Source organism: Lissotriton helveticus, chromosome 1_1 (genome assembly GCF_964261635.1).
Source record: "Lissotriton helveticus chromosome 1_1, aLisHel1.1, whole genome shotgun sequence".
Taxonomy (NCBI): domain Eukaryota; kingdom Metazoa; phylum Chordata; class Amphibia; order Caudata; family Salamandridae; genus Lissotriton; species Lissotriton helveticus.
The window spans coordinates 968,949,933-968,967,224 of NC_136057.1; the positions used below are offsets into that span (position 1 = coordinate 968,949,933).

At 40.8% G+C, this 17,292-nt stretch overlaps 1 protein-coding gene across 9 annotated transcripts in view; it reads left to right on the plus strand.

The window, feature by feature from the left end:
- IL15RA (interleukin 15 receptor subunit alpha) overlaps positions 1–17,292 on the plus strand; it is a 539,514-nt gene that overhangs the window by 358,322 nt on the left and 163,900 nt on the right. For all 9 annotated transcript variants that reach the window (XR_013607280.1, XR_013607277.1, XR_013607274.1 and 6 more), the window contains exon 3: positions 11,069–11,161. Coding sequence is in view for 6 of the 9 variants with exons in the window: in XM_078677244.1 (XP_078533370.1) it covers positions 11,069–11,161 (93 nt within the window). In the remaining 3 variants the exon portion in view is untranslated. The remainder of the gene's footprint in view (positions 1–11,068; positions 11,162–17,292) is intronic.

The following is a 17,292-nucleotide window of genomic DNA, read 5'->3' on the forward strand; positions in this document are numbered from 1 at the left end:
TAATCACGTATCTACCACTATCTCCTTATCCTATCACTCCACCAATACGTAAGCTCTTATAAATAAAGTGTTCACTCTGTTTGCAGCACTGTCATCATTCCAGCTACTAGTGGTATTCTTATAAAATGACCTAGGCACCAACACAAGTACACATAAAATATTCTGTGCATAATCCCTACAAATCTCTTAGCAGATACATACTATTGGTCCACTCCATTAAATACCTAAGTAGTACCCATGCAGCGTAGGATACCTCCTGTCAGTCTCATGCAATTCTTCAATCACCCATGCAGCACTATGTTCTTATTGTATCAGTCTGCCAATACCTAAGCACTTATGCGCCACCAGTTTGTCACTTTTTGTAACGTAGTGATGGCTCCAGGCACTCCATATTTACAAGGAGAGGAAAAGCCACCCTGCATGGTTTTTCCTCTCCTTGTAAATATGACCCCTTCATACACAAAACTCATTTCTTTCTCTTTAAATGCATGCTGCATTCCACAGCATACATTGAAAGAGGTAAATGCCTTTACTGATTGTTTTTGTGCAGGAAGGTGTCCCTTCCTGCATAAAAACAATCTCCGCACAGCACAGACATCCTTGCACCATGGTGCAAGGGTGCCTGTGTCACCGCATGGCTGCAGTTTGTGCAGCAGTGCAGGGGGAAGCACAGAGTTGCAACATATTCATGTACATATGTCAAATCCCTGTGCTTCGGAAGTGCCACAGTGCAGTACAGCTAAAGAGCTTGCAGTGTCACGCTGCAGTACTTCATCATAAATCTTCACCTATAAATTCACCATACACTACTAATGCATTCTTTCAGTCAATCATGCTGTATGCATATATTCAACCAAACGTTCACACATTACCTTGCACTTATAGTTCTTTCTTTAACCAGATAAGGTAGTTCTCTTTTTTTTCTTCTTTTTTCTTATGTATTTTTAAAAAAAAAAATTGGGCAAAAAAAAGAATGAATAAAACAGGAAACTTTTGGAATTACTTATCATTCCAAAAACAAACGAAAAAAATTAACAACACTGGTTGCGTTGCGCAGCACAAACTGCATCCACCGACTGCTCACCGAAGCATATAAGTTTCTTACACTTCACGCAGTGTTGCTCGAGAAAGGCGAATTCTGGCCTAATGTCCATTGCAGGTGTTCCTGCGGACGCTCCAGACATACTTGCTACAGCAGGTGAGGAGTTCAAAGCAGCTCCCTTCATTTCCTCCCGAGCAAGATTGAGAGGATGTGTGGTTCGGAGATGATTGTACATAGAAGAAGTGCCACAAGAGTATATTTTTTTCACTGCCTCTTGACAGGACTCGGTCACAAATTTTGCACGTCACCTTTCTCGCATTTACTTTCTTCTCTCCAGGTGGAAAAGTGAAGAATTTCCCCATGACAGATTCCGGCCTCTGTGGACGTGGTGCCTTCCGCAAGAATCCTTTTTCAGAAGATACTTCCTCCTACTGCTACTGCTGTCCAGATGCCATTTTGTTTGAAATTTTTTGAAAAACACCAAAAAAAACAAGCAAAAAGGGTTCTTGTAGGAAAAGAGATGTCTCTCTAAAGATGCTCCAACAAGAATGATTAAAATGGGTGGGGTACTTCAATAGTTACAGTGGAAAATGTTATGAACTAATGAAATCTTTTTTTTTAGGTCACATGGGATCCACGCACTCTGCGCTCACAAAGCACGCACCCGACGCAACTTCACGAACATATATTTAAAAATAATATAAGTTTATTATAAGTACAAATATATTCTTTTTATGAATATCTCAGATAATCTCTTGCCCTAATATGTATATTAAAGGCACATACATATAATTTTAGAACATACATTTTTTTTGCAGGATTCACACACCTAGCGCGCCCCAGCACGTATAAGACGCTACGCGGGACCCGCCACTACGCAAGTGTCGTGTACCGTAATGCGCATGTGCCGCGAATGCGCGGGAGAAGGAGTCACGGATGGGTCGCATACCAATTGCGCACATCATGCACTTTTAAATGTATATGATGTAACTGAAAAACAAGCAGCCGTCGCACACTGTACGCTGATCCTTCACGACTTTTCTAAAATGGCGGCTAGAATCCACGCACCCACCGTGATGTGTACGCTTTGGGTGCGCGACTCCGAAATTTTTTGGGAACATAATATAAATATATTCAAATAAAAACATAAAACAAAAAGTTACATTTCAGTTTGAATTTTGAATTTATTTTTTGTGTGCAATTTTCTAAAAAATATATAATGTTATTTAATGAACAAAATATTTATAAATAAACAGTTAAAAACTGTAGAAAAGCAGTACAAAAAATAGGTATAAATACTATTACACTTAAAAATTAGCATTTAAAAAAGCTTTGAAATTCACTGAAAAAAACCATTGGTTTCAGAGACGATATAGTTAGAAATTAGCATTTAAAAAACCTTAGAAATTCACAGTAAAATACAGGTTTCAGGGGTGTTATAGTTAGCTGGACATTTCATTCATACAAAACCATAGAAATTCCTCCGTTATAGTTAGTTCTGCTAAATATAACTCGTGCACCCGCAATGCACTGCTGCTAATGTCACATATTACATCATTCATGACATGGTCAGTGACATCACTGTGACTGTTTTGTGACTTTTGTTCCCGTGGTGACCCATGTTGTTGAAGAGCTGGTGACTGCCCACATGAAACCAAAGTTAATTACATCGCATCGGCTATTATATTAACATTTCTTTCAACTCACTCCTAAAAAAAACTATGAGTAGAGCGCGAACATTTCCATTTTAAATGTGCATTTCTTAGTTGAGAAGGAGAATGAATGTGCGCTGTTTTATGGTACCAACTGGCAGCATTTTTGTCCGTAAATAAAGGAAATACATTTTATGCACCTTCCATCAAAGGAAAAAACAAGTTCCTTTTTTGTTCATCTTACAAGTATGCTATTTATAAGCAGTGACTTTGGAAAATTTTCAACAATAGCGCCATCTTGTGGGGTTTTATAGTATGTTAGTGGCAACGTTTAATGACAGTCATTCTCCAGCGAAGAAAACGTATCTTGTAGCTAAACTACTTATTAGCACATATTACAACAAAGTCTTGTCAATGTAAAAAAAAAAAAAAAAAAAGATCAATTTAATTTTGTGATAGTGGCACAGAGGAGCTGTATGTAGAGTCAAGGACTATAACAGGAATTGGAAGGTCACTCCTCAGATATCCATGTGAAGCCCAGAACAAAACTCAGGCAGTACCAGTGAAGTGAAAGCAAGATTCGAAGATAAATAAAACTTATTACTGCATTGCTTGGAATTTATATGTGAAGAAGCTTAATTGCATACAGTTTTGAAGCACCAAAGGAGTCTGTAAAAAAAAGTAATACCTTCATAGCAACATAATCTTTCGCAGCCTAACATTTTCTTTCAGTGACAGTGAATCACCACCACGAAAGAATCCAAAAACCTAGATGGAGAGTGCTGTGGTCCAAGGGTACAAAGGGCCCATTATGAGCAGTGGGTGAATGTGATAGTGAGTGAAGGTCCTGAAACTACGACGTAAAGTCACAACAGAGAGCCCACAAAAGTTCCAAAACCGGCAGTTGGTACATGTAGAAGCGGGCAAACATCCTGTGCCATGACATGGTGTCCCTAGACCTAGATGGAGAGTCCTGTGGTCTAAGGGGACAAATGACCCATATTGGGCAGTGAGGAAAGGTGGCAGTGGGCAAAAGTCCCAGAACCGCAACGGAGAGCTGGAACAGAGAGCCCACAAAGGGGACAAGGGTCCCAGAAGGAAAAAAAAGAGAGAGAACAAAGGTTCCAACCTATCTAGAAGGGGACAACGGATGTCCCAGAATCAGTACCGGGAGTGGACAAAGGGAGTCCCAAGACCGGCAGAACAAGGAACCGGGAGAGGACAATGGAAGTCCCAGTACCGGCAGACTAGAAGGGGACAACAGATGTCCCAGAATCAGCACCGGGAGTGGACAAAGTGTGTCCCAGGACCGGGAGAGTTCACGACTGAGATTCGTGACGGACAAGAGTTCCAGTACCACGACAGAAAGTTGTGACAAGGTGGGTCTCTGAACCGGGATACATGTTCCGCGATTTGAACTGGTCCTTATAGCCCACAGTACTGAGACAGTTTGTCCACAAAGGAAATAAAATTTAAATGTATCTTAGAGGCCTGAATCACAACTAGAGGCACATAACCCGAGAATAAGAACCAGAACCAGAACCTAGACACTGGTCCAGAACTTCATCTTGGACTGTAAGAGAACTGGCTCTTAATTTTTCTACGGTAACATTCTTCCAGAACTTTTTGAGCCTTGGAGGCACTTGTAGAACTGTTCTATCTTCAACAATGAGCGGGAAGCCGCAACGGACAAATACTGATCGGAGAAAGTAAACTGTCTATTCCCGTTTTTGCTGGCCACAATGACGGATTGTAGAGAGTAGACTGGCTCTTCATGTTTTGTCAATCGAAGGGGAGAAGGTGGTCATCATGATTTTCATCATCATTCTCATCTTGATCCTGTTGCTCTGCCTTTGTGAAATGGAAGTCCGGACTTCTTCGTAGATTATGTAGATTCCTTTATTTAAGTTATTACAAGATGTTAAGAGGAAAACCCCACCAGGAGCAGCTGCCCTACTGCTCAGCCCTTACCCAACTGACACTCACAGACATCTAACATTCCATCCATCCAACATTCCACATCACACACATTCTAGCTGAGCAGCAGGTAGACTTAAGTTACAACAGCAAGCTTCAACAAATGGAGCTTGTATGGTCTCACAGTACTGCGGGGAGGTGTTGCAGTGGGATGTGAGTTTTCTGCCAGCAGCAGTCTGGCTTGCGGCCAACCCCATTGCTGCATACTGCCAGTGGCTATATACCGGTGGTGGGCACCTACAGTTTTCAGCCATATGCAGCAGGGGGGGAGGGTACCTCCGGAGGTAGTCTACCTCCAGGTGGCTGGGCCTAGCCATAAAAAGTTTTGTTGCCAACCGGATGCCACACCCGGTAAAAAGCTATGCTTAGTAGGGGCGAGAGTAGGTGAAAATGAGCAAAACCCCACAGAAATTCACTGGGAAAAACAATGGTCAAAATGACATGGTAGTTAGGTTTGATGTTAAGATCTTACTTTACATTTGACGATGGTAATTATTTCTTAATGAAATTCCCTGGAAAAAAACTTGTTAAACTGATGTTATAGTTAGGTGTTTTAATAATATAAATTTTAGAATGGTAATTCTCCAATGAACATTCAAAGAGAATGTTGATTTCATTAGAGACAGCGGAGGCTAACATTATGCCATAACCTTTTTTTGCTGCCCCAACAAGCAACCCTTCAAAGAACATTACACAGATACACCATAAAGCATTAAATCCATTTTAGAATGTTCAGACAGTATATACTTTCAAGACATACAATCATATTTCTCTGTCATTCTGCGATGAAACAAGATATTTTGTTCATCTTAAACCAAAATGTCTATTGCTAATGAACTGCAAATAAAAATATATATTAAACAGCACATTTCTTCATTTACAACAAAACATGTTTTAATACATGTTAACTACTAACGTCTTTTTATTCATACATTCAAATAAAACATCTAACCTATTTCCTCATATAATTAGAGAGGAGGGTGGGATAATGTTAGCATCTGTTGTCTTTAATGAAATTAAGATTCTCTTTATGAGACCGGAGGCTACGATTATGCATGTTTGACGCCATTCAGGGCCAGAATGCTCACATTGTCCACAGATCTTAAATAGAACTTCGCAAAAGTGTTCGTATTTGACCTGTCTGCCCCCTTCAAAATCTCTGTGAGAGAGCCTCCTGCACAGAGTACATTCTTAGCTATTGCACCTCTAGAGGAGTGAGCTACAAACCTTGAAAGATCTACTCCTGCTTCTTTCATAGCTGTTCGTACCAATCTAGACAATGTAGCTGTTAAAACTGCTCTATATGGATTTGCTTATGATAGTAACAACTATACCTCTTCATCTGCTCTTAATTTGAAAAATAAAATCATATACCTTCATGCAATTTACTACACGTAACTTGACACACGCGTGAAAATAAGGGGAGAAAATAGGATCAGACATGGTCTTAGTTCTATTCCAAACATCAAAGTGTACCCCCTCAGGAGAATAATAACTATTAGAAATCTCCGAAGCCTCAACATCTGAAACTCTTCTGAAACAAATTAAACACAGTAACGTTGCTAGCTTCAGAGATATCTGTTGCAGGGAAAGATAATTATTGCTTAGCCATGATGTGATCAATTTAAAGAATAATCCTACATCCCATAACGAACCATAACAAGCTTTAGGGAGTCTCCTAAGCCTAATTCCTTTAATTACTCCCCTTATAAATGGATCACAAATACAAAAGTGTTTATTAAAGCATGTCCCACTGACACAGCTTACCTATAGCAGTTAACTGTCCTGTAAGAGAGACCAGAATTCAACCAATATGCCAGATAATTTGCTATTTTTGCTACGGGAGCATCCACTGGATCCAGATCCATTTCCATGCACCAACTACACCATTTCTTACATACTGCCTTGTATCTTTTTCTGGTGCCCAGAGCCCAGGACTCATCCAATAAATGTTAAGTGTTTCCTGAAAGGCCTGCATATCTTCTGGTACCCCTGAAATCTTCCAAAGAATAAGGTTCATGCTCCCTTCTAAAAACCAAAGGGTGCTCCTCTCCCTCAGAATCTACCAGAAGACCCAAAGTAACAGGAACCACACAACATTTCTATTGCGAGTTTCATTGCACCTGGGAACCAAATCTGACAGAACTCAATATGGAGTTACCAGAATGATTCTGCATCTCTCTATCCGAACCTTCATTAACACTCCCTGGACCATTGAGAATGGAAGAAAAGCATAAACTCCTTCTCTTCCCCACTCCTTAAGGAAGGTGTCTACTGCCCTTGCCCCAAGTTTCCGTCTCCAACTGAAGTGCCTACGTGATAATGCAGCTTGCAAACAAATCCTCCTGAATTGGTCCCTATAACCTCTGAATCATTTTGAAAATTTCTGGGTTCAACTTCCAGTTTCTGAAATCCCTGAGGTTTCTGGAATTTCTATCCGCTCTCACATTCTCCTGACCTGGAATATATTCTGCTATTAAAAGGATGTTGTATTCCCAACAAAAGTACCATATCCATTTTGCCAAAACTGACAATCTTTTTGAGTTCGAACTGCGCAAACGATTTATATATGAAACAGCTGTAAAATTGTGTAAACAAATCTAGGCTGCACTGCTTGACTATTGATTTTTAAAATGTATCAGTGCATTCAAAATGGTTAACATTTCTAAAAAATGTATGTATAGCAATTGTTCCTCTGTGGAACATCCCCCCCCATTTCTACATGTTCAAATATGCTCCCCAACTAGAATTGCTGCCATCTGACTCCAAGACAAACTCCAGAACATTTCCAAAAATGTCTTTGGCATTCCAGATCTCTAGATTGTCTAACTACCATTCTAGGTCCTCCCGAGCATACACTAGTAAGAAAATTCGGTCTGCATACCACAAACCTTTTCTCAATTCCAAAGCCTTCAGTCTCTGAAGAGCTCTGTAATGCAATGTACCTGGGGATATGGCTTGAATGGACGATGATAGTAGTTTCAAGCATCGTGTTGTCCTTTTTCTGGGATCTTTTCCAAACTTAAATAGGAATGTTATAAGTACTGGGTCAAGATTATGGGCATTGTAGGCTTTGTCCCCAGTAGATGGTCTTGGGCACTTTGCCCTTAACAAGTTGTGGGTGTCCTTGTAAAATGATTTTCTCACCCAGAGTTTGGTAAACTTCGCCACATGATACATCAGCCACCATTCTGAGCTCCAAGGAGGCTTAATCGTATTAGGGTCAAACATATCGCCCATAAAGAATCTTTAAATCCTTTTGATGTCAGTGCGCGATCCAAATACTCATCAAGGCTTTTAAATAGATCTGAACCTTCTTATGGTTCAAAAAACATAGTTATCGAACTCATCCTGACCTCACCCCAGGTCTGTATTGGTCACTTACTCTCACGTCACTCATCATTGATGTATCAATAAACTGTGCGGCCACCGGTGTCAGATGAATCCTAGTCTAATTACATTGGTAATTTGTAACATTAGCAACTAGAGCTGCAGACTCTGAGCCAGCCCCTCAATCTGGGAGCAGCGCACGGCAGGCTGTAATTCCAGCTTTAGTTTTGTGCTTATTATACCACATGATAACTAGTGTGGCGGCTCCTCCTTGGCTGCACAGGCGCTATTATGTGTGACTTCGCATTTGTGATGGGGATCACCACACTGGAATGCGTTAGCCTAATGCCTGATGCGTGGTACTTGGCAGAGCTGCATTTAATTTTGGCGCTAGCCGCAGCACGCAGTCACGGTGGACCACTGGCGTAACGAAAAGTGAGGGGGCCTCCAAGCATGGTACTTAGGGGGGCCCCCTCCGGGCTCAATCAGGAGCTCAACCGGCCAGAGTTCAGTGCAGAGGGGGCCTGGGGCTAGGGGGCCCCCGCACCGCATGGGCTGCGGGGGCCTGTGTTACGCCCCTGCGGTGGACTGGTGTTGCCGCTCAGGTCCAACAAATGACTGTCAGCAGATGGGGAGCCTAGTGTAGATGCACCAGATCTGTGACAGCTTCTGGTGCCGCAAAGTGTGGGGCTGAGCAGCTGAACTGATTTTCAGGCTGGATAACGTGAAAGCTTAAGACGACCCTTCTGGCATTCAAGCATGACATTGAGGCAAAGCATGTATTTATGATGTAAATACATTATTATACCGAGACACCAAATCTTGCTTATGCAACCTGCTTTCTTTAAAGGAGGGTTTGTCTGAGAGAGCAAGTGTGGTAATGTAAATAGTCCCCGGTGACCTATACTTAAACCTTCTGGTCTGATTAACTGGTGCATTTTGCTCACCCAGTGGTTTGCAAAAGGGAATTCCAGTACTATGGAAATTGTTTTCGCTTCTCAGAAGTGAATCTAGTACCTTTCGGCGTCCAAGTGATGAAAACAAAAGTTACCCGTAGAAGCCGCCCCACAAACATTTAATTGGCATCATATGCGCCTGGCTCGCGTTCCTGCTGTGAATCAAATAAGTTCATTAATCAGCTGGACATGTTTCTAGACGTGCAAGAAGGATTACACAAATGTACAATCCACTTCTCTTCTACAAAGGGTTTCAGGCACGTTGTGTCACTGCAATGCAACAGGTAGGAACTAAGATTGACTGAACCCACACTGTGCATCGTCCTTGTAATTGGAACCGAAGTGGAGGTGGGCAGTCACAGTCGCACATGATTTAGGTGAACTGCATAGCTACAGGTAGCAGAATGATGGGACAGAAAGTCTGTGTTCCTATTTCATTAGCTTGTGACATCTGAGGCATAGACGCACCCTGGGTCTCACGCAGAACTAGACAGCTTATCTTCTTCATTCTTAGTCACAGTCTGAGTGACAGCCTATAACAAGGAGTAAAGACCCTGATGCACAAGTGGAAGGTCTGCACAATCCCACTGCCAAATGGTGTGGCTTTCCATAGCTGGGTGTTTCGTGTAGGCTTGTAGCATTCGCCATACTGAAGCACAAGCCTAAAAAAAAACACAACTGCAAAAACATTGTTCCTGAGATAGTGTTCAGAGCCTTGATTTAATATGTTGCATAGAAGCTTTATGATATTTGCACGATTCTATGTACATTTACTTAGGCGTGAGTCTCATAAATGACAGTCATTTAACAATTATTTCTAACGCTTTGCAGTAGTTAACCTAGAGTTTCTCGTTGCTCAAATTGGTGTGATTTCTGACATTTGTGTTTCTCTAGTCTTCATAGCTTGATTTTGCTTGCGAAAAAGTGTCACTCATTGTCGTTAAAATGTCCCTCATAATTACTCTGAAATTATGAAAATGGCACACGAAGCAATTTGAAATCTTGGCAACTATGTAAATGTCAACAAGCAGAGTGAGAGTTCACACCATTCCGGCACTCACTTACTCTGCTTGTTGAGCGGCAATAACAGGCCGCCTCGTCACGGGTGCAACGACTCTCAAGGCAAACGCCAGCCTGCATCATTCCGAGGCTCAGCAGGCCTGGTTGCACAGAGCATGGGGTTCACTCAGCCACCGGTGGCAAGGTGGGTCAGATCCCGTCGCGGCAGGGTCAATAATACTGTGTCACAACGCTGTTCGAGCACCGCTAACTTTCCCACTGCAGCCTGCCAGAACCTCATGAACTGCTGCTGCCCACCAGGTGGCACCGCAGGCAGCAGTAGGAAGTCGACCCGTGAGTCAAAACCTCATCCTGTCCTCACCCCAGGTCTGTCATTGGTCTCTTACTCTCACATCAATCATAATCGATAACCGGTGCGGCCGGCGGTGTCTGGTGAATCCTAGTATAATTACATTGGTAATTTGTAACACTAGCAACTAGAGCTGCAGACTCTGAGCCAGCCCCTCACCCTGGAAGCAGCGCGCAGCAGGCTGTAATTCCAGCGTTAGTTTTGTGCCTATTATGCCACATGATTACTAGTGCGCGGCTCCTCCTTGGCAGCAAAGGCGCTATTATGCGTAATTTAGCATTTCAATGCGGTGATGTGGAGCACCACACTGAAATGCGTTAGTCTAACACCTGAAGCGTCGTACTTGGCAGAACTGTGGATTCCTATATACAGCACCAGGAAGCCTTAGTTCATTATATAGGTCAGAGAAGAAAAATGGTCACACTAGCTTTTTGAAGTGCCAGTCAACATATACTGTTTCATAGATCAAAACAAATAAAAGCATTACAATCACCAGTTATTTTTCATTCCGACAGCGCAAAAATGAGAACTGTACCAATGGGTTCTTGTGCGTAATTGTTCCTTCAAATGGTTAAGCATCTTTGCTGGATTATCACCATAAAGTAAGATTAATGATGTAAATTTGAGTTTATGTTCCACCTCTATTGAGTTTCACTATATTTTGCACTAGATACATTTTACAAATAAAATGCTTTAATGTTTTCTAATTTTTAAATGGATATTTTATTTTTTTCTTCTCTAGGGGATCCATCACTGCCACCTCCCCCAGCTACATTCACAACCAAGAGGACGACACCAAGCTCTGCTCCAGAGCCACAGAGCACCACTTATCAAGGTATAATGAGGGATTGATGTAACACTGCCCTAAAATAATTCATCTAATGTGATCTACAAGTACAAGATACTCCATTTAAAGCGGGGGACCGTCTGACCCAGATCTTACTTTTTAAAAACTTAAGAAATCCTCACTAGGAATACATGTTTTCAATGCATCCTACCTTTGATTTTAATTGTTGAGGGAGATGTTGTCTTGAATCCCTATCATTCGGTGGAGTGAAAATGTTTGATTGTACAAGAGTGGCTCAGACTTTATTCAAGTAGAGTGTGTGCATGAGTTTGGTGTTCAGTTGACATGGTAAAAATAGAGTTTATGCTCCTTTTTATGAATATATTCGTTGACCTTTGCACTGAAGAAGTCAATGGGCTCATGTCAGTAACAGGAAAGGCCACAACACAAGGCTGTGTATAATAATATTGGTATCATGTCTGTGTGTCAAAGGCAGATATGGTGAGGTGGTTTGTACCAGTGGACATTGAGGTGCTACAAGAAGAGGTGAGCCTGTGGTTCCTTTCTGAAACTTCAAGAGTGCGGTGGAAACATGATGTGCAAGGGTGTTAATTCAAATCCTCCGAGCATACATGGAGGTCTAATTTCTATCCTCCACTGTATTGCATATTTTGAGTCTGTATTTTTTTTTTGGCTCCTTGTGTTGCATCTACCAGGTGTAATTAGTTGTTCCTTTTGGTTTTTAAGATTATGTGATATTGAAAGGGAAGCTATCGAAGATCCTTCTTGATATAGGTGGCATGTCTGTATTATTTCTGTCCTAAGTGATCTATGATATCACTGGAGCCAGGGTGATTTCACTGATGCAGGCAAGACGGTAGAAGGGGTTTCAGTTACAGTTGCCTACTGCTGGTGCATTGCTCGCTCCATGTCTCGGTTGAAGATGACTGGCACAGGAAAAATCGATGGAATACATAATTTAAAAAAATTAATGAGTTATTGGTCGATTAAGGGATAGAAAAACACTTAATTACTCAGCAAAAATCTCTGATAAATCATTCTGTCTGACCTCCTTCTCAGACGTGTTCTGTAAATTCCATATGTCATTTGGGGGTGACACAGGGTTAAATCCTCAGTAACTTTAAATAGGAAAGTAACATACCTACTATTCTAACTCTTTGTAGCAATGCATCCCTAATATCCAACTTCAGTACGCTTAACTAGGGAAAACGGACTGTGAGTAAGGTTAAGAACCTACTAACATGACTGTATGTTAGTTTTAATCTGAAATGGCAGAGTAGAAATCCTGAATAATCATGAAGGTGAGATTCAATTCCCCAACATTTAATTCTAAGACATGTTAGTCAAATAACATACTGACTACATGGGTGTAAATCCCCAACAACTAACCAGGTGATGTCACCAGTAATAGAATTTGGTTGATGTTTAATATAGCCTTATAGCCCGCCGTAGCGGGCTATACCGGCTATTAAAGGCCCGAGCCGAAGGCGAGGGACTTTAACGAAACAGCGGGACTTTAATAGCCGTATAGCCCTAGTATGAAGGGCTATAAGGCTATTAGAACATTCTGCCACTAGAGGGCAGAATGTTCTAACAAATTAAACAAAGGGTTCTCGAAGCTCGAGGGGATATAAAGCCCCTCGTACTTCGAGAAGCCTTTGTAGAACATTGGAATGTTGCTCCACGGGCCTTTACCGGCCCGTAGAAGCAGGGAGCACTCCATTGTCTGCAATGGAGCTCCCAACATTCCAATGTTCTAATCTTCAATAATCCATTTTTAGTGGGGTTGTTTTGCCCACAGTGACCATGATCCAGCGGCCTATAGGAAATATGTCATAAGCAACGCTACCCAACTTTACAATACTCACCAAAATTTATTCATAAGCCCATAAACTAACATGACATATTTTGACCAACTGAATCATGTGACCTAATTAACCTATTCACAAAATATATACATTTATATACATCTGCAGTAAAACGAATTCATCATACCTCAACAAACCCTATGATTAATTAAGCCACTGTGGCGATAAAATCTGCTATTAGTAACCTAAACTCATGAAATAACAAGGCCAGCTTGAATTTCAAAGTATGTTTTATTAACTAATACTTTAGAAAGTGCATTAGGATTTTTATTAAAGCGATTTTATTAAAGACTTTGCAAATTGGTAATAACAGTTCCAAGTAAAATTGAAAAGCAAAATTCAAATAGAAAATAGCGGTTTGGCATCATTAAAATTCTAAGTTCCTGACTACTCTTGCTATATAAAGAGTAAAAATCTTTAGGGCCTAAGAGTCTCTTACGTGCTCCAAGAGAAGTCCGTCAGCACGACACTCCCATCTAAAGGTCAGCAAGAAGCAGCAGCCTCTTCCCCGGGGGAAGAGTTTTTATACCTTTCTACGCTAAACTAATCTATGAAAACTTATATTTTTCTGCTCAAGTCGGAGTCCGATTGGCTGTCAAGTGACAGGCCATCATGTCATCACATTTTCTGAACCTTAGTTCCGTCTCTTTCTTAGAGTCCATTGTCCTTTGCTTTTCGAATTGCGAAGCTTCCTCCAGTTTGCAACATTATAATAACAGAGTTCATAGCTTCCTCAGCTTGTCTTACTCCTCTGCTGGTTCCTGGCCTTGGCCTTGCTTGACTAAAGAACAGTCAGCTCATCACGTTTCATTTTTCATTGCGACAATGACTTTGGCAGGGGATTCGACCACATTTGGACTCTTGCTTTTCTCCGAGCAGAAGTTTCTCAACCACGAATGCACTAGGCCTCAAAAACGCTTTCACGTTAACTAGTATACAAACAAACATAAAAGAATAATTAATGCAAGAAATGAAATTCGTTCTGTTACCCACCCATCATTGCTAATGATGAACCCATTTAGTCTAAATTACCTAGCAGAAGCAAACAAATAAAGCAGCATTTATATCTACCATTCTTCACTTAGTCCAGCAGGATTCTCCGCATACCTGTATTAAATAAAAAGACACCACGTAGACAAAAGCATACATAAAATAGGCGCATGCCATTAATTAAATAGCCGCAATTAATAAGACAAATAGACAAACAAACAAGGTCAGTTAATTAGTTTTCAAAAACATACTTGCTGCAACATAAAGCACATAATGTTAATCCTGTGTATTCGTGAATGCAACTTTAGTCTAGGTTGAATTAATAAACACACAACACACATCATCATTAATATTATTAATTAATTATGGAAGTATAACTTCACGAGCTGAAATGAATGCATTTCTGAAACTCGCTTCATCAACCACGTTTGAAGTGAATACTCCAATCACCAACTAGCCATGAGGTTCGAGCTCAAATAACTATCTGTTCCATGATATAACTTGTTGGAAATCATTCCAAAGATCGCAACTGTTTGATATGAGTCTGATTAAGTTATATGGGGTGGAGTTTACTATACAGTAAGCAAATATGTGTGGATCTAATTTCACAGTAGCTGGCCCCTGTATTTTTATTCCACTGTGCAGTGTTTAGATCTGAAATGACTGCAGACTAGGCTAATTACTTAGAAAACAAAAAGGGGCTAGACATTTTGACTCTTATGCCACCCTGTTTACAAAATGCAGGAGTGGGACTGAAAAAGAAGAAAAAAACTTCGGACTTTTAATGCACATGGGTGTCATTTAATGCTAGCAGTTGCCACCCTGTGTTGCTCTTAAGACCCGGTTTCTATGTAGTAGCCACTGCCTTTTACCCAATCTATTAGTGGAAATTATTTGTTTTTTTTCACAGCTGTTCCAATAGCTGCTGTCATTTCAAATTTTCCATGAAAGTTATTTCCGCTACAATGCTCGTTTTCGGATGAGTGAATCCTAACTGCCAAAAAGGTGGCTCGGGGAAGAGGGAATATGAACTGAGTGTGCAATGTCACTCCTGCTATCCTAGTGATTTTAATGAAATGACACCACTGGCGATAGAGAGGGCAAACAGAAGTGTTTAGTTGTTTGCTGTCAATACACAGTTTGCGTGGAATTGAAGAGACTACCTTAAATATGCGTTGGTGTTTACTGAAATGATGCATTGACATATTTTTTTTTTTACACCAAGCATAACCCCCTCTTTTGTGTTCTGCAGGCAGAAATAGGGAGAAGCTATGAAATGTTGACACCTTAAGAAGTGTGCGCTGCTTGAAGGAAAGACAGGTCACAGCAGTTTAACCTTCATCCACCTGGGGGATGGGAGTAGCTTCTCGAAGCACAGTATGTCCTAGTAGGACCTACATTTTCACTAGGCTGAATGCCACACTTATTAAAATTGTAGTAAGACAAAGAAAGATATTCTTAAACTCAATGAGCAGTTTACAACTGCTGCCAACCGAAGACCAACATTAGGGTTTATGATTGGAAAACTAGAGAAAAGGGTATAAAGTTAGTAAAATTTAAATGCAGCTCAAAATAAATTATTGAAATCCCATCAGATAAAATATAAAAAAATAAAGTGCATTAATTTAACTAAGAGATTTGAAAATGTGAAGCTGAGAAATAAAAGCAATTCCAAGCAGAATTTAGTCACTATCTTTTTAAATATTGATTTTGAACCTATTGCAGCAGAGCCCTTGGAAATTAGGGATATGCCCTTCTTACCTTCTGTCTAGGCTTGACTCTGTTAGCAAAGGATCAAGGGGGGACTTTACTCTGATCATTCCTAATCAGCTAGGACAATAACGATTACTGTTGGGTTCCCTCGTGAAACATTTTTTGCTATTTCTCTTAATGTAAAGATTGCTTTTTCCTGCCAAAGAGGCAGAAAAATGTTTTTTCACTACAAGAGGGAAGTTATGTTTAAAGCTATTTGGTTTCCTGAGGGCTATGCAGAACAGGCACCTAAACACTTAGCACTTCCAAACAACTTAAAAGTGGACTTTAGTTACTAAGTGGCAAATTTGGCAAGACAAGAAAATAGGATTTTGATTCTTCTTTAGAGACTTTGGATTTGAAGAAAAAACTATAGACCAGGGGTCTCCAACCTTTTCTGTTCTGAGAGCTACTTGTATTCAACGAAACGCATTGAGAGCTACTAATATTATTAATGATGTATAATTTGTATATGTATATTAATTCAACCAAGCAAAAGCTTTCTAATTCAATAACCTGGGCTGCACACAGGTGAGCTACTCAGAGGTAGGTCACAAGCTACTGATTGGAGACCCCTGCTATAGACCATTACTAGACATTGTGGTGCTGTGTTATGCTTGCATAATCAGTAGAATTGTCTGTATCAAAAAGCATGTTTAACTCCAGGTAAGCAAAATGTCCATGTTGTTTCTAAGAGAACTAGTCATCTGGTCTTTCTGCTGTTGATCTTTCAGCTTTGTACATGGCTCACTGCATTGTATGCACGTGCTATTCTCTGGGATTTGGTTGTTGTATATATCTAAATAACTAACATGCTATCTATCTTCAGTGGTACTTAAGAGCATGCCCTTGATACCATCAGTTGTTTGATCCCCCACTGATCTTGTGGAAGAGATTTGCCACACTGTTCTACGATTTGTTGGTACTTGTCCAGAGTCAGTAATTCAGGCATCCCTCCCCCCACTCTTAGTATTGACCCACTTTTCACAACGTGCAGAGGTATTTCACCTTCCTTTCCCTCACCAGGCAAGAGAGAGAGAATTGTTGCGGGATTATTGTACGAGTATATTATGATCTCCCCAAGAATACAGTTCCCGGGTGCAAAGAGTGTGAAATGCTGCAGCTCAGCTACTGCTAAAACTCCACGCTGTGTATCTATCTCGCTAGGGCCACAATCTTTCCGCTGACTCCAAGCAATTGACTTCATGCGTTAAACCTTTGCATTGTTCCTCCATTTTATAAGCATGAAGTGTCCATTACTCTCCCAACCGCTGATATACGTTCTCTCCGTGGTCTGCTTGTTGGTATGGTAGGATGTGGGATGCTATTAGGGATGATACTAGAGCTATTGAATATCACCTATTGTTCAGTCACAGCCTTTAGACCTATATGTGCTCACACTGTCCCTTCCCTCTCACACCTTCTCAGTTTTACACACATTCCAGACACAGGATGGAAATATCCCTGTTTAGTAAATATTTTGCCTAATACAAAAGTATTTTCATAACAACCTGCACTCAGGGCTAGTGCTGCAGGATTAATGATGTT